The sequence below is a fragment of the Balaenoptera physalus genome (genome assembly GCF_965194825.1).
Source record: "Balaenoptera physalus genome assembly, chromosome: 1".
Lineage (NCBI taxonomy): Eukaryota > Metazoa > Chordata > Mammalia > Artiodactyla > Balaenopteridae > Balaenoptera > Balaenoptera physalus.
The window spans coordinates 40,372,940-40,396,562 of record NC_138882.1 but is presented as its reverse complement, the minus strand read 5'-3'; the positions used below and the strand labels follow the sequence as shown (position 1 = coordinate 40,396,562).

General features: G+C 41.1%; 1 protein-coding gene across 4 annotated transcripts in view; it reads left to right on the top strand.

Annotated features, from left to right (window-relative positions):
* KCNH1 (potassium voltage-gated channel subfamily H member 1) overlaps nucleotides 1–23,623 on the top strand; it is a 417,868-nt gene that overhangs the window by 82,595 nt on the left and 311,650 nt on the right. For 3 of the 4 annotated variants that reach the window (XM_082464234.1, XM_082464237.1, XM_082464236.1), the window contains one exon: nucleotides 16,322–16,795. In XM_082464234.1, the coding sequence (XP_082320360.1) occupies nucleotides 16,322–16,795 (474 nt within the window). The remainder of the gene's footprint in view (nucleotides 1–16,321; nucleotides 16,796–23,623) is intronic. The other variant, XM_082464235.1, reaches the window with a different exon arrangement.

Genomic DNA, 23,623 nt, shown 5'->3' with positions numbered 1-23,623 from the left:
ATAGCTATTTGATTAGAGAGTGGAGGCAGTAGTCAGGTTGGGGTGTGTTGAAGGTGATTGGAGGGGAGAACGTGGAGCCATCGTGTTTAGATTACTCTTTCAAAAAATCTGGCCATAAAGGGGGAAGAGCAAAAGGAACTGAGCAAGAAAGGGCAGTTGGTTGATGTCTAAAGATGCTGATGGAATGATCCTGTGTCCAAGGAGAGGTTGATGGGAAGAAAAGAGGGGGAATCATGGGGGGTGTAAAGCACTTGAGGAGGGGGAGGAGGATGAGATTCAAAACACATGAGAGGAATTGGCCTTTGATAGGAAGAAGGCACTTCCTCTGTAGAAACAGGAAGGAGGCAGGTGGATGAGGGTGGAGACTGATTTATAGATACGTGACCATTGGAAGACTGGTTCTATTTTTTCAGCAATTCATTAGGTAAAAACTTGAGCTAAGAGTGAGGTGTAGCAGAGGAGCACATAAGAGCTTAGAGTGAGATATTATGATCTCTAATCCACTTCAGCAAAAATCACTTTGCATGGTGACGTTCATTTGACACAGAAAGGTTTCAGGGTAAGTGTAGTTTGATCCTGCTTCTTTCTTAATCTAGCTCAGTGTGGCTTGGGGACTAAGGTAGTTACTCTTCAGGGAGACAGGCTCTGGCCAATGTGGCTGGTTCAGGACTTTAATTGGGAAGTCCTGGAGAAGGTCTGTAATGGGAGATGGTACCTTTGACGACAGGTGGCATGTTGCCATCATTCAGAAGTCCTATGGAGAATCAGTAGTTTATGAAGAGTCAGTATACAACAGAAGAAAAGCACTGAATCAGGAAACTGAACTTGAGCTTATGGTCCTGTTTTGTCATCTGCTATGTGACTATGAGCAAATCATTTACTCTCTGCGTTTATTTTCCCAGTCTATAAAATAAGAAAAATACCAGCCTTCCCATCTCATGAGGTTGCGTGAGATGTGATGACGTATGTCAGTGTTCTGTGAAAGGCATTTCAGGCTGTACAAATAGATTCATGAAAAGACTCGGGGGCTTGGAGCTGGCGGCCTGGCTTGTACTCACAGCTCTCTGCTTACTCACCCCTGGTATGACTCAGGATGAGTCACTTTGCCGCACTGAACCTACATTTTCCCATCTGTAGAACACCCTCACAGGGTGAACATAAGGATTCAGAAGTACAGTAGAGGACTTTGGAAGTAAAAGTGCTAGAGAAATGTCATAATCAGCCTGATTTCCCTGTTCTTCATTTAGGGAAAAGCCCTAACTCTATTTTCCTTCCAGAATCACTCTTCAAGATGAGCATTCTTTGACTCCATCAATAATGGCTTATAATGAGCCCTTTCTCTGGGCAGAGCCTGGGTGTTGTAGGGGGAGGGATGGGGAAAGTGTGAACTAACATTACACTAGGAGAAGTGGTACCTGCGTTTGGGGGAACTCCTGTCTGATTGGACGTGTAGGACAGACGCAAGCCCACTCTTAGGCAATGCGTTCTGGAAGGGCTGTGAGCTGTCTGCCTTGGGAAGATTCCATTGTACAAGACTTATCAGATGGAAGAATCTAGAAGCACATGCTCATGCTGATAAGCATAGAAAAGTGGTGGGGGAGAGAACTGACTCTGCAGTGGTCACCGGGACCACTGCACCAGGTCGTTCTCCTGTCTCCACTTCTGCTGAAGCTGTTTCTCTGCAAAGTTTTGAAGCGTCACTGAGCATCTAACATTGAGCAAACTTGTTATGGCTGGACATAAGGTCGGTATCCCATCTCTTTTGACTCTGCACCCAGAGACTTCTCCCTTTGGAGGACACTAACCCTTTGCCAGATGAGAATATTCTGAATGATCCTGAGAAAGCTTTTCCTCCTGAGGGTGGCAGTCATGGAGCTCATCAGAGCCGTGCTGTTACCTGTTGTTCTGGTCTGAATCCATTCCTGTACACATTTCTGTGGAGGAAGGTGGGTGAGTCTCACAGGAATCAGGAACCTGATGTTTATCAGAAAGTCATTTGTCATTACACTCTGAAAAGACTATTGGCGTCAGATAGTTAACTGGATGCAAAGTACTCTTTTGGTCTGGGAAGTTTTCTTAAGAATCTTGATTTTCTGTAATGAAGAACTCACTCCTTGGAATTTCCATCTTCTGTTTTTCCATATAATTGCTAAAGAGTTCATGTCAGAGTGAAATACATAGGATCTCAAGTCAGACTATAAAAGCTTGGCCTTAGGGGAAAAATTCATAGCTTTTAACATAAAGATTCGGAAAGAGAATGTGTCACATTTATCCTCATCAAATGTCCTAGCTTCCAAGCCTCCTTGCAGAATGTAGATATCCTGTGATTGCAGTGTGAAAGTCTGCGTCTCAGAGATGGGAAGAGGAAACTGAATACAAGTCCTAACATCCCTCCCTGTCTATCCCTCCCTGTCTATCCTAGCACCTCTGTCTATACCCATCGAACACATGTTGTTGGAATAGCAGCAGAGGGAGAGTCTCTGGGTCAGCCTGGCATTCTTGGGAGGTATGAAGATACTGTTGACTCAGACCTTACTCAAGTGGGCCTAATAGTGTCCTGGAAAGCATCAGAATGGGAAATCCACCTAGGAATAATTATGGAAAGGATATTTCCTTCTTGGAGTTCCAAGCGACTCTGGTGTGCAGTCAGCAGGCGGCTGCTTACTTGTGGATTCTTTTGACTTCTTGCTGAATGGTCTTATCACCCAGACTGTATTTTGCAAACATACAATAAACCCCTAAGTAACTCACCTCCCTTTCCCCTGCCTTTCCCTTAGCTCAATGCCCAGGACTCCTTTCTTACAATGCTTGTGATTCATCTATATTCAGTTGATTTTAAAAAAAATCAAATTTCTTATTTTGAGGTAACTGTAGGTTCACGTGCAGTTTTAAGAAATAATACAAAGAGATCCCATGTGCTCTTTACTCAGTTTCTACTGATGGTAACTTCATGCAAAACTGTAGTACAGTATCACAACCAGGATATTGACATGGGTGCAGTCAAGATACAGAACATTTCCGTCACCATGAGAATACTTCATGTTGCCTTTTTATGGCCACACCCTTCCTGCCTTTTAAGGAGTTAAACCCCTGGCAACCACTGATTTGTTCTCTATTTCTATAATTTTGTCGTTTCAAGGATGTTATATAAATGGAATCACGTAGTGTGTTGTCTTTGGGGACTGGTTTTATAAACCTCTGGAGATTCATCCAGATTGTTGGATGTATCAGTAGTTGGCACCTTTTTCTTGCTGAGTAGTAGTCTGTGGCAGTGGTCCCCAACCTTTTTGGCACCAGGGACCGGTTTCATGGAAGACAATTTTTCCACAGACCTGCGGAGAGGGGATGGTTCACGCGGTAATGCGAGCGATGGGGAGCGGCATACGAAGTTTCCCTAACTCGCCCACCGCTCACCTCCTGCTGTGTGGCCTGGGGGTTGTGGACCCCTGGTCTGTGGTATGGATGTGCCACAGATTGTTTAACCATTCATCTGTTTAAGGACATCTGGGCCAATTCTGATTTTTAATATTACAAATAAACTTTCTGTGAGCATTCATGTACAAGTTTTTGCATGAATATAAATTTTCATTTTTCTGGGATAAATGCCCAGGAGTGTAATTGCTGTTGTGTATTTAGTTGTTTAATAAACTGCCAAACTCTTTTCTGGAGTGGCTGTCATTTTACATTTGCATTAGCAATATATGAGAAGTCTAGTTTATGTGCAGTCTCATCAGCATTTGATGTTGTCACTATTTTTTATTTTAGCTATTCTGATAGGTGCATAGTGATATCTCATTGCATTTCCCTGATGGCTAATGATGTGAACATCTTTTCATGCACTTATTTGCCATCTGTGTATCCTCTTGGGTGAAATGTCCATTCATACCTTTTCCTCATTTCTGATTGTTTTTTATTGTTGAGTTTTGAGATTATATATTGTAAATTATATATCCTAGATCCTATTTCTTTGTTGGATATGTGGTTTGCAAATATTTCCTCCAAGTCATAGCTTGTCTTTCCATCCTTCTAATAGAGTCTTTTGCAGACCGAAAGTTTTAAAGTTTGATAATGTTCAGTTTATCAGTTTTTTTCTTTCATGGGTTGTGCTTTGGTTTCAAGTCTAAGAACACTTTGCCTACCCCTAGGTCCTGAAGATTTTCTTCTATGTTTTTTTCTGAAAGTTTTATAGTTTTATGTTTTACATTTAAGCCTGCAATCCATTTTGAGATAATTTTTATATAAGGTATAAGCCTTATATTGAGGTTCATTTTTTTTGCCTGTGAATGTCCTTTGCTCCAGCATCATTTGTTGAAAAGGCTGTCTTTCCTCCACTGAATTGCTTTTTGCACCACTGTCAAAAATCAGTTGGGCATTTGTGTGGGTCTATTTCTGGGTTCTCTATTCTGTTCCATTAATCTGTGAGTCTATTTTTCTATCAATATCACACTGTCTTAATTACTGTACTGTATACCAAGTCTTGAAATTGGCTAGACTGATTCCTCCCACTTTATTCTTCTTTTCCAAAATCGTTTTAGCTATTCCTGTTTCTTTGCCTTTCCGTATAAATTTTAGAATCATCTTGTATATATCTACAAAAACTCTTGCTGGCATTTAGTTAGGAATTATGCTAAACCTATTTCAATTTGGAGAGAATGGAAATCTTTAGTACGTTGAGTCTTCTAATTTACGTGTCTCCATTTATTTATATCCTGTTTGATCTCTTTTATCAGCATTTTTTTTGTTTTTGGCATACAAGTTCTGTGCATGTTTTATTATACCTATACTTAAGTATTTTTTTTTAGTGATTATAAATGGTACTGTATAACTTTGGTCTTCATTTCTAGTATACAGAAATACAATGATTTTTGTATGTTTATCTTGTGTGACCTTGCTGAACTCACTTATTCTAGGAGTTAGTATGTAGATTCCTTGGAATAGTCTATGTACCCCATTATGTCATTTGCAAATAGGGATATTTTTATTTCTTCCTTCCTGATCTGAATGCCTTTTATTCCTTTTCTTTTTCTCTGTTCTCTCTTTCTCTCTCTCTTTTTTTTTCTTTTCTTTTTGCCTATTACAGTGGCAGTACTATATTGAATAAGAGTAGTGAAAGGTGATATTTTGCCTTGTTCTTGATGTTAAGGGGAAGACTTTCAGTCTTTGACCATTAAATATGATGTTAGCTGTAGGTTTTTTATAGATGCTCTTTATCAAGTTGAAGAAGCTTCCCTCTATTTCCATTTATTTCTGAGTTTTTATCATGAATAGATGTTGAATTTTGTCAAATGCTTTTTCTATTACATTGATTCATTTTTCAATATTGAATTAGCTTTCCACCCTTGGAATATACCCCACTTGGTCATTCTTTGTATATATTCCTGAATTCTATTTGTTACTATTTGTTAAGGATTTTTGCACCTATATTTATGAGAGATACTGTTCTGTAGTTGTCTTTTTTTTTTTTTTTTTTTTGTACTGTCTTTGTCTGGATTTGGAATCAGGGTAATACTAGCTTCACAAAATGAATTGAGAAGTGTTCCCTCTACTTTTATTTTCTGGAAGAGATTGTGTAGAATTGTTATAAATTCTTTGTTAAATTTTGATACCATTATCCATTAAAACCATCTGGGCCTGGAGATTTCTTTTGGGAGTTTTAAAATTATGAATTCACTTTTCTTACAGTTTATGGGGCTATGAATTGTGGTAGCTTGTGTTTTTCGAGCACCATTTCATCTAAGTAGTAAAATTTATATGTGTAGAGTTGTTTGTAGCATTCCCTATTATCTTTTGGGTGTCTACAGTTTATAGTTTTATCTCCTGTTTCAATCCTGATATTAGTAATTTGTGGCTTTTCTGTCTTTTTTTTTAAAAGATTTATTATTTATTTATTTATTTATTTAATTTATTTATTTCTGGCTGCGTCAGGTCCCGGTTGCTGGCACGTGGGATCTTTCGTTGCGGCACGCAGGCTCTTCGTTGTGGTGCGTGGGCTTCTCTCTAGTTGTGGCGTGCGGGTTTTCTCTTCTCTAGTTGTGGCGTGCAGGCTCCAGGGCGCATGGGCTGTGTAGCTGTGGCGCGTGGGCTCCAGAGCGCAGGCTGTGTAGTTTGAGGCAGGCAGGCTCTCTAGCTGAGGCACGTGAGCTCAGCAGTTGTGGCTCCTGGGCTTAGTCGGCCTGCGGCACGTGGGATCTTAGTTCCCTGACCAGGGATTGAACCCACGTCCCCTGCATTGTAAGTTGGATTCTTTACCACTGGAGCACCAGGGAAGTCCCTTTCTGTCTTTTTTTTCTTTTTCAGTCTTGATATAGGATTTCAATTTTATTTTTATTTTATTTTATTGATTTTTAAAAACCACTGATTTTCTCTATTGTTTTCCTGTTTTCAGCTTCACTGATTTCTGCTCTTATTATTTCCTTCCTTCTGCTTGCTAATTTAGTTTTATTTTGCTTTTTTATAGGTTCTTGATTTGAGACTGCACATTATTGATTTGAGACTTTCTTTTTCCTTATGCAAATATTTAGTGCTATAAATTTCCATTTCAGTACTGCTTTAGCAGCATCCCACAAATTTTGATATGTTGTATTCCCATTTTCACTGAATTCAATGTATTTTTAAATTTCCCTTGCATCTTCTTCTTTAGCTCATGGATTATTTAGAATTACATTGTTTCCAAGTGTTTGGATATTTAGTTTCCAAGTATTTGGATATTTTCCTGTTATCTTTCTGTTATTGATTTCTAGTTTGATTCCATTATAATCAGAGAATATACCTTGTGTGATTTAAATTCTGTTAAATTTGTCAAGGTTTGTTTTATGGACTAGTATATCGTCTAGCCTGGATAATGTTCCAGTGCACTTGAAAAGAATGTGCATTCTGCTCTTTTTGGGTGGAGTATTTTATAAATGTCGATTAAATCCTGTTGGTTAATGTTGTCATTGAGTTCTTCTATATCCTTGCTTACTTTCTTTCTAGTTGTTCTATCAAAGGTTGAGAGAGGAGTGTTTAGGGTTTGTCTATTTCACCTTTCAATCAGTTTTTGCTTCATGTATACTTGGAACTCTTTTGTTTGGTGCATATACATTAGGATTTCTATATCTTCTTGGAGAATTGACCTTTTTATCATTATGCAATGTGCCTTTCTGTGTCTGTTGTTTAGTTTGGATAATTTCTATTGTTCTGTCCTTAAGTTCACTGATTCTTTCCTCTGAAAAATTGACTTTCTGTTCTTCAGGCAGTTTGATGTTTTCTTGGTTCTTGGTATAATGACTGATTTTTTGTTGAAATGGGCATTTTGGATATTATGTTATGAGCCTCTGGATCTTATTTAAATCTTTTGCTTTAAGTGGATACTTTTGACACAGATGTGGCAGAGGAAGAAGTAGGTATCCCCTCATTTCTGCCAGGTTGGGGTAGAAGTCCAGGTTTCCAACTCAGCCTCCATTGAAACTTGATGGGGGCTCCTTGTTACTGATGGGTAAGAACAAGAGTTATAGCTCCCCACTAAGGTTACATTGATACCTCTCTGCATTGTGGGGTGGGGGGCCTCATTACTGCTGGGGGGAGGTGAAAGGAAGTCCAGGCTCCCTACTGGGACTTCTCTGGTAATACTCCAGTAGGAAGAAGGTGGAGGCTGGGTGCATCATTACAGCCTCAAGAAGGGGGGAATCTAGGCTTTCTAGTAGGCTTTGCTGACCTGGATGGGAATGGGTTCACAGCTTTTTCTGTAGTGTTTGGACAGGGTAGAGTGGTTATTATCTAAAGTTTTCTCTTTTGAGGCTGTCCCCTTCCCAGTTCTTCTGCTAGAGAGAGTGGGCTTTTGTTGGGATTCTTTTTGTCTGCACTCATTGGTGTTTCCAGGTTGCTCCAAGTCTAGGAATATATGAGGCAAAAAGAAAACCCAGAGAATTCACCACTGTATTATTCCTAGCCAGTTTGCTTTCCTTTCTTCACCTTTCAGAGTCTTCCTGTGTTTATTTCATATATAATGTCCAGGGCTTTCAGAGGTACTTAGAGGGAGGAACAGGGAAAAGTATGTCTATTCCATCCTTCTGGAAGCAGAAGTCTCATTCAGTTTACTTTTATTTGTTTTATTCTTACAGGTCAATCACTTTTCCTACCTGAGATCTCAGGGCCCAAGTGTCCTTAATCATACTTGTATAAATTCCTTTTCATGGGGGGAGAAATTTAAATCCCAATTCTTGAAGAGCTCTGAGCATTGGTGGGAAGGGTGGAAACAGTTCCCATACCCAAACTGCACACTGGGCCCTCTGTGAATTTATAGCTTTCTTTTGCTCACCTTTAAGGCCTGGGGCCAACCATAGGGGGACCAGGGATATTCAGATTATTTCATATTCACTAAGGGGTCTTTACCTCTAGAGGAAAAAGAGAAGTTCCCATGACACTAGAGGAAGTTTCACCTAGGGGTTTATAAAAACCTATAAGTGGCACAGAGGAGCAGCTGGGGTGGGATTGGGTGGGGAGGGTCCCTTCCAGCTTGGCCTGGCCTCTAAAAGCAGGGCTTTTTGCCTTTGACTGTAGAGGGTGAAAACCATCCATGATACTTTCTTGGATCCAAGCTTCTCTGCACTTCATCGTTCGCTAAGTCTGCTTCCTTAAAAGTCTGTTATTTAGAGAAATATAACCTTGATGTGGAACAGCATGTGTTTTTAATTCAGCTAGACCTAGTTTGGGATCCTTGTTCCATCTTTTGCTAGCTGTGTGACCTTGAAGTTTAGTCATTCACTTAAACATCATCCTGTAGTGACTGCTCTGGGCTTGCCACCATGCTGTGTTTTGGGAATAAAGTAATGAGTACCGTTCACTGCTCCCTTTTCTTCACTTTCTAGCCAATAGCAAGTCCAGTTGGTTTTACTTCAAAAATCTATCCAAAATTGGACTACTTTTCTCCATCACCCTTTTTCCCAGGCTTTTATAATAAGTTCCCTGATGCTGTTCTTCCCCCTAATCCTTTCCCTCAATTCATTATCTACACAGCAGCCAGGGTGATCTTTCAAAAACATGCATCAGATTATTATTCTCATACTTAAGACCCTCCACTTATACTGAGAATAAAATCCGACACCTCCCTGTGGCCCACTAGGGCCTGTGTGGTCTGGTTTCTGCTTCCCCTCTGAGTTCATCTAGCATCCTTTCCCCCCTCATGGCTTTAGTCACACCTGACTTTTTTCTCTTCCTGAAAATATCAAATTTGTCCTACCTTGGGGTCATTACACCAGTTATCCTCTCTACCTTGAATAATTTTTTCATCAACGTTTGAATGGCTGGTGTCTTGCTTTCATTGAGGTTTTAGTTCAAACACTCTCCTTCTCTTACTTCTCAAGTCACATTCTGTCAAAACACTGTGTGCCCCTCCCCCAACATCTTATTTAGCTCTTCTTACAATTTGAAATTATTTTGATTTGCCTACTAGACTGAGCTCCATGATTCCTGAGAGCAGGAATCATGCTGTTTCCTTCATTGCTGTTTGCCCAGTATCTAGAACAATACCTGGCACTGAGCAATCAATATTTGTTGAGTCAAGTTGCTTTTTTTTTTTTAGTGTAGTGAATTATTTTATTCTATTTTATTTTATTTTACTGGAGTAAAATTGTTTTCTAATGTTGTGTTAGTTTCTGCTATACAGTGAAGTGAATCAGCTATATGTATATCTTATATTCCCTCACTCTTGGACCTGCCTCCCACCAACCCCCATCCCACCCATCTAGGTCATCACAGAGCACCGAGCTAAGCTCCTTGTGCTATACAGCAGGTTCCCACGAGCTGTCTATTTTACACATGGTAGTGTATTTATGTCGAACCTAATCTCCCAGTTCATCCCACCCTCCCCTTCCCCACACCCTGTCCACATGTTGGTTCTCTACATCTACATCTGTATTCCTGCCCTACAAATAGGTTCATCTGTATATGTACCATTTTTCGAGATTCCACATATATGCGTTAATATACAATATTTGTTTTTCTCTTTCTGACTTACTTCACTCTGTATGACAGACTGTAGGTCCATCCACATCTCTACAAATGACCCAATTTCATTCCTTTTTATGGCTGAGTAATATTCCTTTGTGTATATGTACCACATCTTCTTTATCCATTCATCTATCATTGGACATTTAGGTCATTTCCATGTCCTGGCTATTGTAAATAGTGCTGCAATGAACACTGGGGTACATGTGTCCTTTTGAATTATGGTTTCTCAGGGTATACACCCAGTAGTGGGATTTCTGGGTCATATGGTAGTTCTATTTTTAGTTTTTTTAAGGAACCTCCGTACTTTTCTCCAAAGTGACTGTATCAGTTTACATTCCCACCAACAGTGTAAGAGGGTCCCCTTTTCTCTGCACCCTCTCCAACATTTATTGTTTGTAGACTTTTTGATATGAGGTGATACCTCATCATAGCTTTGATTTGCATTTCTCTAATCATTAGTGATGTTGAGCATCTTTTCATGTGTTTGTTGGCCAACTGTATGTCTTCTTTGGAGAAATGTCTATTTAGGTCTTCCACCCATTTTTTGATTGGGTTGTTTCTTTTTTTGATGTTGAGCTGCATGAGCTGTATGTATATTTTGGAGATTAATCCTTTGTCAGTTGCTTCGTTTGCAAATATTTTCTCTCATTATTAGGGTTGTCTTTTTGTCTTGTTTATGGTTTCCTTTGCTGTGCAAAAGCTTTTAAGTCTCATTAGGTCCCATTTGTTTATTTTTGTTTTTATTTTCATTACTGTAGGGAGTGGGTCAAAAAAGATCTTGCTGTGGTTTATGTCAAAGAGTGTTCTTCCTATGTTTTCCTCTAAGAGTTTTATAGTGTCCGGTCTTGCATTTAGGTCTTTAATCCATTTTGAGTTTATTTTTTTATATGGTGTTAGGTAGTGTTCTAATTTCATTCATTTACATGTAGCTATCCAGTTTTCCCAGCACCACTTATTGAAGAGGCTGTCCTTTCTCCATTGTATGTTCTTGCCTCCTTTGTCATAAATTAGGTGACCATAGGTATGTGGATTTATCTCTGGGCTTGCTGTCCTGTTCCATTGACCTGTATTTCTGTTTTTGTGCCACTACCATACTGTCTTGATTACTGTAGCTTTGTAGTATAGTTTGAAGATGGGGAGCCTGATTCCTCCAGCTCCATTTTTCTTTCTCAAGATTGCTTTGGCTATTCAGGGTCTTTTGTGTTTCCGTAGAAATTGTACAATTTTTTGTTCTAATTCTGTGAAGAATGCCATTGGTAGTTTGATAGGAATTGCATTGAATCTGTAGATTGCTTTGGGTAGTAAAGTCATTTTCACAATATTGATTTTTCCAATCCAAGAACATGGTATATTTTTTCATCTGTTTATTTCATCTTTGATTTCTTTCATCAGTGTTTTATAGTTTTCTGAGTACAAGTCTTTTGCCTCCTTAGATAGGTTTATTCCTAGGTATTTTATTCTTTCATTCCAATGGTAAATGGGATTGTTTCCTTAATTTCTCTTTCTTAGTTTTTGTTGTTAGTGTATAGGAATGCCAGAGATTTCTGTGCATTAAATTTGTATCCCGCAACTTACCAAATTCATTGATTAGTTCTAGTAGTTTTCTGGTGGCATCATTAGGATTTTCTATGTATAGTATCATGTCATCTGCAAAAAGTGACAGTTTTACTTCTTCTTTTCAAATTTGTATTCCTTTTATTTCTTTTTCTTCTCTGATTGCTATGGCTAGGACTTCCAAAACTATGTTGAATAAGAGTGGTGAGAGTGGACATTCTTGTCTTGTTCCTGATCTTAGTGGAAATGCTTTCAGTCTTTCACCATTGAGAATGATGTTTGCTGTGGGTTTGTCATATATGACTTTTATTATGTTGAGGTAGGATCCCTCTATGCCCACTTTCTGGAGAGTTTTTATCATAAATAGGTGTTGAATTTTGTCAAAAGCTTTTTCTGCATCTCTTGAGATGATCATATGTTTTTTATTCCTTAATTTGTTAATATGGTGCATCACATTGATTGATTTGTGTATTTTGACGAATCCTTGCCTCCCTAGGATAAATCCTACTTGATCATGGTGTATGATCCTTTTAATATGTTGTTGGATTCTATTTGCTAGTATTTTGTTGAGGATTTTTGCATCTATATTCATCAGTGATATTAGTCTGTAATTTTCTTTTTTTGTGATATCTGTGTCTGGTTTTGGTGTCAGGGTGATGGTGGCCTTGTAGAACGAATTTGGGAGTGTTCTTCCTTCTGCAATTGTTTTGGTAGAGTTTGAGAAGGATTGGTGTTAGCTCTTCTCCAAATGTTTGATAGAATTCACCTGTGAAGCTGTCTGGTCCTGGACTATTGTTTGTTGGAAGATTTTAATTACAGTTTCAATTTCATTACTTGTGATAGGTCTGTTTATATTTTCTAATTCTTCCTGGTTCTGTCTTGGAAAATTGTACGTTTCCAAGAATTTGTCCAATTCTTTGTGGTTGTCCATTTTATTTGCATATAATTGTTTGTAGTAGTCTCTTATACTCCTTTGTATTTCTGCGGTGTCAGTTGTGATTTCTCCTTTTTCATTTCTAATTTTATTGATTTGTGTCCTCTCCCTTTTTTTCTTGATGAGTCTGGCTAAAGGTTTATCAATTTTGTTTATCTTCTCAAAGAACCAACTTTTAGTTTTATTGAACTTTGCTATTGTTTTCTTCATTTCTATTTCATTTATTTCTGCTCTGATCTTTATGATTTCTTTCCTTCTACTGACTTTGGGTTTTCATTGTTCTTTCTCTAGTTGCTTTAGTTGTAAGGTTAGATTGTTTATTTGAGGTTTTTCTTGTTTCTTGAGGTGAGATTTCATTACTATAAACTTCCCTCTTAGAACTGCTTTTGCTGTGTCCATAGGTTTGGGGTCATTGTGTTTTCATTGTCATTTATTTCTGTGTATTTTTTTACTTCTTCTTTGATTTCTTCAGTGATCTCTTAGTTATTTAGTAGCGCACTGTTTAGCTGCCAAGTATTTGCGTTTTTTACAGTTTTTTTTTTTCCTGTAATTGATTTCCAATCTCATAGCATTGTAGTTGGAAAAGCTGCTTGATATGATTTCAATTTTTAAAAATTTACCGAAGCTTGATTTGTGACCCAAGATGTATCTATCATGAAGAGTGTTCCGTGTGCTCTTGAGAAGAAAGTGTATTCTGCCACTTTAGGGTAGAATGTCCTATAAATATCAATTAAATCTATCTGGTCTATTGTGTCATTTAAATCTTCTGTTTCCTTACTTATTTCCTGTTTGGATGATCTGTCCATTGGTGTAAGTGGGGTGTTAAAGTCCTCTACTATTATTGTGATACTGTTGATTTCCCCTTTTATGGTTGTTAGCATTTGCCTTATGTATTGAGGTGCTCCTATGTTGGGTGCAAAAATATTTATAATTTTTATGTCTTCTTCTTGGATTGATCCCTCGATCATTATGTAGTGTCCTTCCTTATCTCTTGTAACAGTCTTTATTTCAAAATCTATTTTATCTGATATGAGTATTGCTACTCCAGCTTTCTTTTGATTTCCATTTGCATGGAATATCTTTTTCCATCCCTTCACTTTCAGTCTGTATGTGTCTCTAGGTCTGAAGTGGGTCACTTGTAGACAGCATATATATGGGTCTTGTTTTTTATCCATTCAGCCAGTCTATGTCTTTTTGTTGGGGCATTTAATCCATTTACATTCAAAGTTATTATGGAGATGTATGTTCCTATTACCATTTTCTTAATTGTTTTGGGTTTGTTTTTGTGGGTCTTTTCTTCTCTTGTGTTTGTCGCCTAGAGAAGTTCCTTTAGCATTTGTTGTAAAGCTGGTTTGGTAGTGCTGAATTCTCTTTGCTTTTGCTTTGTCTATAAAGATTTTGATTTCTCCATTGAATCTGAATGAGACCCTTGCTGGGTAGAGTTATATTGGTTGTAGCTTTTTCTCTTTTGTCACTTTAAGTATATCCGGCGACTCCCTTCTGGCCTGCAGTTTCTGCTGAAAAGTCAGCTGATAACCTTATGGGGATTCCTTTATATGTTATTTTTTGCTTTTCCCTTGTTGCTTTTAATATTTTTTCTGTGAATTTAATTTTTGTTATTTTGATTAATATGTGTCTTGGTGTGTTTCTCCTAGGGTTTCTCCTGTATGGGACTCTCTGCACTTCCTGGAGTTGGGTGACTGTTTCCTTTCCCATGTTAGGGAAGTTTTCCACTGTAGTCTCTCTTAATGTTTTCTCAGACCCTTTCTTTTCCTCTTCCTCTTCTGGGACCCCTATAATTTGAATGTTGGTGTGTTTAATGTTGTCCCAGAAGTCTCTGAGATTGTCTTCAATTCTTTTCATTCTTTTTTCTCTATTCTGCTCCTAGGCAGTTATTTCCATCATTCTGTCTTCCAGCTCACTTACTTGTTCTTTTGCCTCAGTTATTCTGCTATTGATTCCTTCTAGTGTATTTTTCATTTTAGTTATTGCGTTGTTCATCTCTGTTTGTTCTTTAGTTCTTCTTGATCTTTGTTAAACATTTCTTGTATTTTCTCAATCTGTGCCTCTGTTCTATTTCTAAGATTCTGGATCATCTTTACTATCATTACTCTGAATTCTTTTTCAGATAGGTTGCCTATTTCCTCTTCATTTATTTGGTCTTTTAGGTTTTTACCTTGCTCCTTCATCTGTGACAGTTTTTTGTCATCTTATTTGTTTTTTGATGGGTGGGATTGTGTTCCTGTCGTAGTGGTTGTTTGGCCTGAGGCTTCCAGCACTAGAGTTTGTAGGCTGCTGGGTAGAGCTGGGTCTTTGTGCTGAGATGAGGACATCCAGGAGACCTCACTCCAATGAATATTCCCTGGGATCTGAGGTTCTCTGTTAGTCCAGTGGTTCGGACTCGGAGTTCCCACCACAGGAGCTCAGGCCTGACCTCTGGCTCGTGAACCAAGATCCTGCAAGCTGCGTGGGACAGCAAAAAAAGAAAACAGGAGCAGAAGAATAACAAAGGGGCAAAAATAAAATAAGATTAGAAAACTAACAGATATGTTAGAAAGAATAAAAAAGTAAAAATACAGGTGAAACAACAGCTGGAAGGTAAAACAGAAGTATAATAGTAAAAAAGAGGAGGGAAAAAAAAAAGCTGGAAAAGTCCCTGGCTGTGGGGGGTGGGGCTTAGGCAGGGGCAGGGTTTAGGTGGTGGGTGGGGCCTATGCTTACGACCCACAGGGCTGGAAAAGGCCCTGGCGGGGGGCGGTGGGGGGTTGGGGGGGGCTTAGGCTCAATGCAGCAGGAGGGGCCCAGGAGTGCCTCTGGCCTTGAAGGGCAGAGGACCAGATCCAGGACCACAGCAGTCTAGGCTCATTCCCCCCCATCCTCTGATCCTGGAGGGCCCCTCCCCATTGGCCTCTTTTCTTCCCCTGCCTCACTCCCTCCTATGCCCCTAGGACTGATGAGGCCAGAGGGGGCCCTGGAAGGCAGAGGACCAGACCTGGAAACCCAACAGGCTTCCTGGGCTGAGTCAGTGGGGGAAACACCTGTGGTGCTTCCCCTGATACCCTGGTCCTGGAGGGCCCCTCCCGCCCACCTCTCCTCTTCTCCCTCCCTCCCCACCCCCCACTACGCCCCTAGGATGAATGTGGCCCAGAGGGGACCTCAGAGGGCAGAGGACCCGGCCCAGGAGCCCAGCAGTTTTCCCGGGCCTGATTGGACAGGTGAAATGCTAGGTGCGCCCCACCCCCCATCCTCTGAGCTCCCAAGGGTCCCTCCAGGTGTGGGAATCCCTCCCCTCTCCCAGCCGCCCCTCAGGGGCACCCGTCCTGCCCAGCCTCCACTTCTCCTCCCCCCTCGCTCCCTTCCATGTCCTACCGGGTCACTTGGGGGTTCCTCCTAGCTCCTTGGGCACTGAGGTCCTCCACCAGCGTCTGGCAGGTGCCCTAGTTGTGGGGAGACATGAACTCTGCATCCTCTCCCACCACCATCTTGACTTCAGGAACCAAGTTGCTTAATTCTCTTGTGCCTCAGTTTCTCACTTGTCACACAGAATAATAATTGGCTAATAAAACAAAGTTGTGTTTAGAATTAAGTGAGATAATACTTGTATGTGGAGTACTTAGTACAATGATTGGCTCACAGTAAGCCGAATAACAGTGTTTTATTGTTTCATTATGATTGATTATATTACAATGTTCAATTCCATTCTACCGTAGTCCTTTGATACCTGTTCTTGCATCTAATGATCCGTCTGGAGTGTTACGAGTATTCGTCTGTGACAGATACTGACTGGTTTGATGCTGACAGTGAATTCCTAACTTAGTTCTCTCTTGGCCATGTTTTTCTGTACAGGTTCTGCAGCTGGGCTCAGACATCCTTCCCCAGTACAAGCAAGAGGCACCAAAGACTCCCCCTCACATCATCTTACATTATTGTGTTTTCAAGACCACGTGGGATTGGATCATCTTGATCTTAACCTTCTACACAGCCATCCTGGTCCCTTATAATGTCTCCTTTAAAACCAGGCAGAACAACGTGGCCTGGCTGGTTGTGGATAGCATCGTGGATGTTATCTTTTTGGTGGACATTGTGCTGAATTTTCATACCACTTTTGTTGGACCAGCTGGGGAGGTGATTTCTGACCCCAAACTCATCCGCATGAACTATCTGAAGACGTGGTTTGTGATTGACCTTCTGTCCTGTTTGCCATATGATGTCATCAACGCTTTTGAGAACGTGGATGAGGTTAGTGCCTTTATGGGTGATCCAGGGAAGATTGGTTTTGCTGATCAGATTCCACCACTCCTGGAGGGGAGAGAGAGTCAGGTACATCCCTCAAATCTCAGACCTTATTGTCATGTCTTTAAATTAATTGTGGTGGTCAACAGAAGAGTAATTAAATGGGTGGGAACTAGCATGACTGATGTCTGGAACATAGGGAGCATGATGCTTGATCGATATCCTCGCCTGGTGTTTTTGTCCTTTGGAGGTTTGGAGGCCCTGCATGTCAATGGATGGATGTGGAGGAGACCAGAGACTTCCTTCTTATTCCATGTGGAGTGCAAGCCACTGGCGTGGGTGGTGGGGCTGCGGAAGCAGGCATGCATTGCCACTGCATTGGTGAATCTTTCACTTGGTATACAATTGCTGAATGCCTACCTACTGATTACTCTCATTATGGGGACTTTTCTATTATCTGCTGCTGACCTTTGGCTGTTTGAAAGCTAATTAACTCTTGGCAACAGGGATGCTACTCTCCTCCAAGTTTGCTTGCGTTTTTTTTTTTTCTTTGTCTTTCTTTTCTTTCTTTTTTTTTTTTTTTGGTAAATGTTGTGAAAGAATGAGTTGTTTCTTTGCTGAAATGAGTTTTGGAGGTGACCAATGGCATTCAATTGTCCATGCTCTCCATTGCCTAAATTTGCTGAGGTAGTCAGTCTGTGGTTAAGCCTGGCTCTTGTGGCTAAGAGGAGTACTGCTACTGGATTAGCCTGCTGTGGGTTGTTAGTCCTACAGGCCATGGAAGGAATTAAAAGAAGGTAAATGCTCTGTAAATGTGCTGGAATCAAGACATGCTTAAACAGTCACTGAATGGGTGCCTAGGACATGTTGCAGCAGGAAGGGGCCGCTGGGCTGGTTAAAGTGATTTTCTCCTTTGAAAAAACAAGGATGTAACATCATGGCAAAGGAAAATGTCAGGTTCTTAATCTAGTTTAAGTGTTCTAGGAAATTGTTCTTCCTTTTTCCTACTCTTCAGTTGACACTTTAGATGGCAGTACACCTGGTAAGTCTTCAGCCTCAGATAGCAGTGGCCCTCATTGCCTCAGATTACAGAGGGTCTCAGAGGTCTCCGTCCAGCTGGACTGCTAACTCAGTGGGCCATCAGGAAGCCATCGGGAGGCTGATACACTCTCAGGGCTAAATGGCTAGTGGGACTCAGCCTTGAGATAGTTGGAGGGAACAGCCAGCTTCCTGCCAGGATAACAAGACCTGCCAGTGACTAGATGTCTTGCTGGTGGCATAATGATGCCTCTCTGCCTTCAGATCAGTACCAGCAGTGGGCAAGGACTCCAGCCCCTTCCTCTGTGAGGACCCAACTACCTACTACTTTTCTCTCCAGTGAAGAGGAGCTGATGTTCAGATGCTCCAGACTCAGAAAAACCCCTGCTTTCATCTGTGTGGTGTGTTTTAATAGACTTTAAAATCCCAAGGAATAATACTCTGAGTGGCTTGTGTGGATTTTTTAGGGGGATTAAATGGGTCGAGACTGATCATTTACAAGAGAAAAATCGTCCCTAAAGTGAATGTTGGGATTCTTAAATGTGAATTTTAGTACATGTTGGGAATGATATTTTTCACTGGGAGCACATTTCCAGAAAATTTTATGTTAGTTAGTGAGGAAAATATGATCATTTTGGCTTAGATAATTCAACTGATGATTTCAACCTAAAAGAGCTTCTTATACACATATGGGAAATGAAATTTAACTTTAAAAAAACTGATTGAGTTTTTAAAATAAACCATTTGTTATTTATAGCAATGGCATTAAAATTTTGCAGATAAATAGAACAGTTCTTCGGCTTCCACAGTTTCTTATTAAACACTGGCAGAACTGTAAACACATATGTGAATGTGTCAAGATTACCTTGTAGGTTAGCAGAGCAGAGAGCTTCTTCCCAGGCTCTGTGTATGTTGGGCTGGAATTCCTTTGCCATTAACTGTGAATACCCCTGACATGGTTTCTGATTTCCAGATTCATGAAATAGGTTGTAGGTAGGAAAATCATAATTTCTCCGTAGCTTACTAGTTGGCAAAGGGTTTAGCATCAAAGCTCTTACTACCATTTCTTGATGATAAATAATAATATGAATATTAAGGGATTCTAGCTATGATTTGCTTCTGTAAAGCCTTGTTTTTATATTTATTAGCTCCTTTTAAAGCTTTGGCTCACACCTGAAATAATGCCTTTCCATGACAACTGTGGTGGAGTTGGGGAAACACGAGGAAACTGAAGATTTGGCTGCTGGTCCTCTTGTTCTCACCTCCTAAGACAGCTGGGAACCTTGTGCATGTCATTTAGCCTTTCTGGGTTACAGTTTTCCTAGCTACATCTTAGGGTTGATACTACCTTACCTGCCTGAAGGCGTGGCATTTGGGCGGTGGATTTTGAGTTCCCTGCCAGCTGCAAAATCTGGTGAGTTCTAAAATCTCTTTTGTGTTAGTCTCACCTCCACACTGACTATAAAAATGAGAGGCCCAGCACCCTGACCTCCTACCTTTTGTGGGAGTTGGAGGAAAGTGGGGACATTTAGCAGGTTATGATGAGTAGACCTATTGGAGATCAGAGCCCAGTTGAACTATCATGTAGTTTAACCCTCTTAACTCACAAATAGGGAAACAGACCCAGGGGATATGACTCACTCAAGATGGTGTAGCAAATCATATGGTGACAGTAATGAGTCCCCTTCTGACTCTTCTCTGTTCTAATAGTGACAGATTTGATAAAATAGGGACAAAACACTGAAGAATACTGTTGAGTCAAAACTGACCAAGAAGCTCCTGATGTCTGTGGCTCACCCATTAGCTTGGTTGTCGTGATTGGGAGGTTGGGTATTAGGTACGGGGAAGTGGGCAGCTGCATTTTCCCCAAGGCAGCTGGGTTGGTGATGAGATGGGCAGGTTAAGATGCTCACCAAGGAACAGACCCAGCACCATTTTCCAGGTACAGGCCTTTTTGTTAAAAGGCACCATTAAATCAGTGGGCATGAAGGGCTGGTGGGGCTTAGAGGAGGTGGGGGGGCCTCTGAAGGGCACCTATCTGTTGTCCACATTCACCATATGCGGTCTTCTTATCCACACTCCGCTGTGAGGTTGCTCATCTAATATTGCAGCTCCCTCGGCTCTAGGCCCTTCCTCTAAGAGAGTGTGGGGAGAAATAGGAAATTATTGACTCATTTCTCATAAAAAATACATGGAGCTGCCCTCTCTCTGGTGTCTTCCTAATTATGCCAATGGAATTGTGTCGCAGTGGAGACCACCAGGGAAGAGGGGAATGAGCAGCAGGGGCTTTGCCATCTGTGTGTGGGGGGGTTTAGGGTGTGGGCATGGGTGTTGGGGTGGAGGCTCTTAGAGTGAAAGGATTGGACCCTCCCAAGCCTTGGGTCAAGAAATTAGGTTAGATTGCGAAAGCCAGCAATTGTGAATTCAGCCCTGTGGATGTAGCCCATCTCCATGATTTAAGCCACACAGATGATCCCTTTTGGCCAGCTTGGTTCACTTATGTAGATGGCCTACATTTTCATCATTCTCCAGTCTGTTGGTAATCATCTGTTTTGGAGGCAGTTCGTGAAAATGTTTGCATATTAGTTGAGCTGGTGAGAGGACAAAAGGTATGAAAATGGAGTGAACGAAAGCTAGGAAGGGGTATGCCGAAGCAAAAGTCAAATGAGTCTCCTTCAAGCACTTAGCGGATTATTGGCCTGGTATGCTTAATGCATTAAGTATGGAATTATTAGTCACAAAACATATTCCCTCTCCTAAGGAGACCTTATTGTTTATGGCCATTGGAGTATGGAAGTGCAACGAGGAGAAATGGAGCCAATTGTGCCACCTCCCAGGTCACAATTCTGGTGCCTTGGGGCCAAGAGCTTCCTTCTTTCCCTGGCTCTGTAACCTCAGACAGCAACACCACTGGCTAGTGGTGGCCACAGCTGACACTTGCCAAGAGCACACAGAAGATGCTCAGCCAGAGCAGAATAGGACTAGATGTGCTGATGGAAAGATCAGCAGCTTCCCTTTATCTAGTGCATCTAACTTTCCAAAATGCTTTCACACAGATTATCTTTTTTATTATTGAAATGTGGTTGATGTACAATATCATGTTAGTTTCAGGTGTATTCCATAGTGACTTGACATTTGCAAACATGACAGAACATTCACCGTGCTAAGTCTAATAACCATCTGTCCCCATACAAAGTTATTAAAATATTATTGACAGTATTCTTTGTTGCACAGATTATCTCTGTTTTAGATCTGTGGTGGTAAAAAAAACTGCACTGAACTGGGAGGAAGGTGGTTTGTCAGCTAGGTGTGACCGCCACCCAGCTGTGCAAACTTACGGAAGTCATTTCATCTCATTGGACTTTGCTTACCTCACCTGTAAGATGGTCCATTTCAGCTGTAACCTTCAGTGACTCTAGGACAGGTATTATGCCTGCTTTGCAGATGAGGGGAAAGGGCCAGGTTGTCCAGGGAGTTGAAACTGGACTCTGGTCTCCTGACTGCTAGATTTGTGCTTTACCCTGCCAGTCATGCTGCCTCATCAGAAATCTGGAGACAGAGTGAGCCAAGCTGTGTATTTCATTCCTCAAGTCCCTCTCTCTCAATCCTTCCCTGGCCTGGCCCCTTCTGCACAGCGCCTCCCCCCCACCGCCGACCTCTGCAGCTGAGGGGTGAGAGGTTTGGGCGGTCAGCCTGGGTGACCCTAAGCTGAGGTCGCTGGTGCATGTGTGTAGGGCCGGACAATGAGCATGGGGTCGGAAGTGACTCCACAGGCTGGTTGCCCGCCCTGCTTCTCTCTCCTTGGCAGATGGGCACCCCTCTGGGTTCTTCTAGGATCACTATTACCTATGATTTCCTTATCACTGATGCTGAAAGCAAATTGGACCCATGTATCTTACTCATCCTATTGATTTGTAGTTTTCAGACCTTACCTGTGGTTTCTATTTAGGTAGATGGGTACCGTTTGAGTTCTCACACAGGTGACGCCTCTGCTGTCCAGCTGAAAGTCATGAGATGACCAGGACTTTTCTTTCCTAGACTTCCAGCAATACAGGCAGTCCCCATGGCTTGTCATAGCAGTTAATTTTATTAATAGACTATTTTTCAGAGCAGTTTTAGGTTTATAGAGAATAGAGTAGAGTAGAAAGACCACCTTTGCCACCCGCAGTTTCCCTATTATCAACATCTTGCATGAGGGCGGTATGCTTATTATGGCCAATATTGATGCATTATTATCAGCTAAAGTCTATAGTTTCCATTAGGGGTCACTCTTTGCAGTATACATTCTATGGGTTTTTGACAAATGGATAATGACATGTGTCTACCATTGTGTATCACACAGAGTAGTTTCACCGCCCTAAAGATCCTCTGTGCTCCACCTATTCATCCCTCCCTCCCCGCTAACTCTTGGCAACTACTGATCTATTTACTGTCTCCACCATTTTGCCTTTTCCAGAATGTCATAATGTTGGACTCATATAGTATGTAGCCTTTTCAGATTGGCTTTTCTCACTTAGAAATAAGTACTTAAGGTTCTTCTGTATATTTGGGGGGCTATCAGATAGCATATTCTTTTTATTTTTGAATAATATTCCATTGTATGTATGTACCATAGTTTATTATTTCATAATAGAAATTTTAAAACCCCATTGCTGGTAGCATTGGCTATTTAAGCTTGATCAGCACAGGCCTGGTCCTGGGATTTCCTCCTTCCGTGATCCCTTGGACATGGAGAGTGGGGAGGAGCTGAGACACTGGCATGCAGACCAGCCCATGTCAGCAGCCTGTGGTATCTCCTGGGTAAAAACCGAAAACGTTTAACTCAAGTTATTATGTCTAGTAATACAACAGACAGAAAAACGAAATTGTATTATAGTATCCTTACATTTCATACTGTTTTCCTTGGCATTTCTATCTTTTCTGTTTGTTCTGAGTATTTCTACCATACATTTATTTTGGCAAAAAGAGGACAAAACCAGACACCCTGTAATTTTCATCTAAGTGTCTCGTTCGTGGGAGGAAGTGTTGTTCTTGGGTGTGTTTCTCTTCTGATGATTGGGACTTGTCAGCAGTGCCCAGTGGCTGAGGTCTGACTTCACTGATGTTATCAATGTCACTACTGTCCCCATGCTGGCAATATTGTCATCTCTCCCCTCTCACCTGTGAGGGCAAGCGGGCATAGAAATTTTCCTCTTAGTTTAATTAAAAAAAATCAGTCTTCTTCCTGACTTGAGCTTACAGGAGCTGTGCGTGAGCTCAACGATTGTGTCAAGGATTGTGGAGGTTCCATGCCTCTTGTTCAAGCAGAGGCTTCAAACAGAAGAGCAGGCTGTAGGCGCTGTACCCTACACAGTCACCTGAATCATGATCACCCTAGGTGCATGTGTGGGGACCAGGGGAGTGGCTGGGGGGCATTTTTAATGGGAGGAAGTTGATCCTGGGTGGCTTCCTGGAAGCAGTGATTTACTATGAGACTGTGATTCCAGAGTTTAAAAAAAAATGGAAAAACTTAATGATGCTCCAAAAGCATTGCACTTTGGAGCAAAATAGACTCAGCTGATGTGCCTGATTCCCCTCTGCTCTCACATTGTCTGTTTTCTCCCAGGCTCCTTTTTGGCTAACCCAAGTTCTACTCTTAATTCTCCACCAACTTTTCTTGGAATCTTGTTTAGGGTGTTCCTTCTTTAAAGAAAACTTATTGACTTAGGTGGTAGGGGATGGGGATACAACACTTCAATTTTCTCCCAGTCTAGTGGGAACCACTGATGATAAACACCAATAGAGGATGTGAGAGGGTCAGCTCAGGGTGTTATGTCTTACTATCAAGGAGCATTTAGCCTATCGAGAGAATCTAGGAAGTCTTCCTGGGAGGAGATG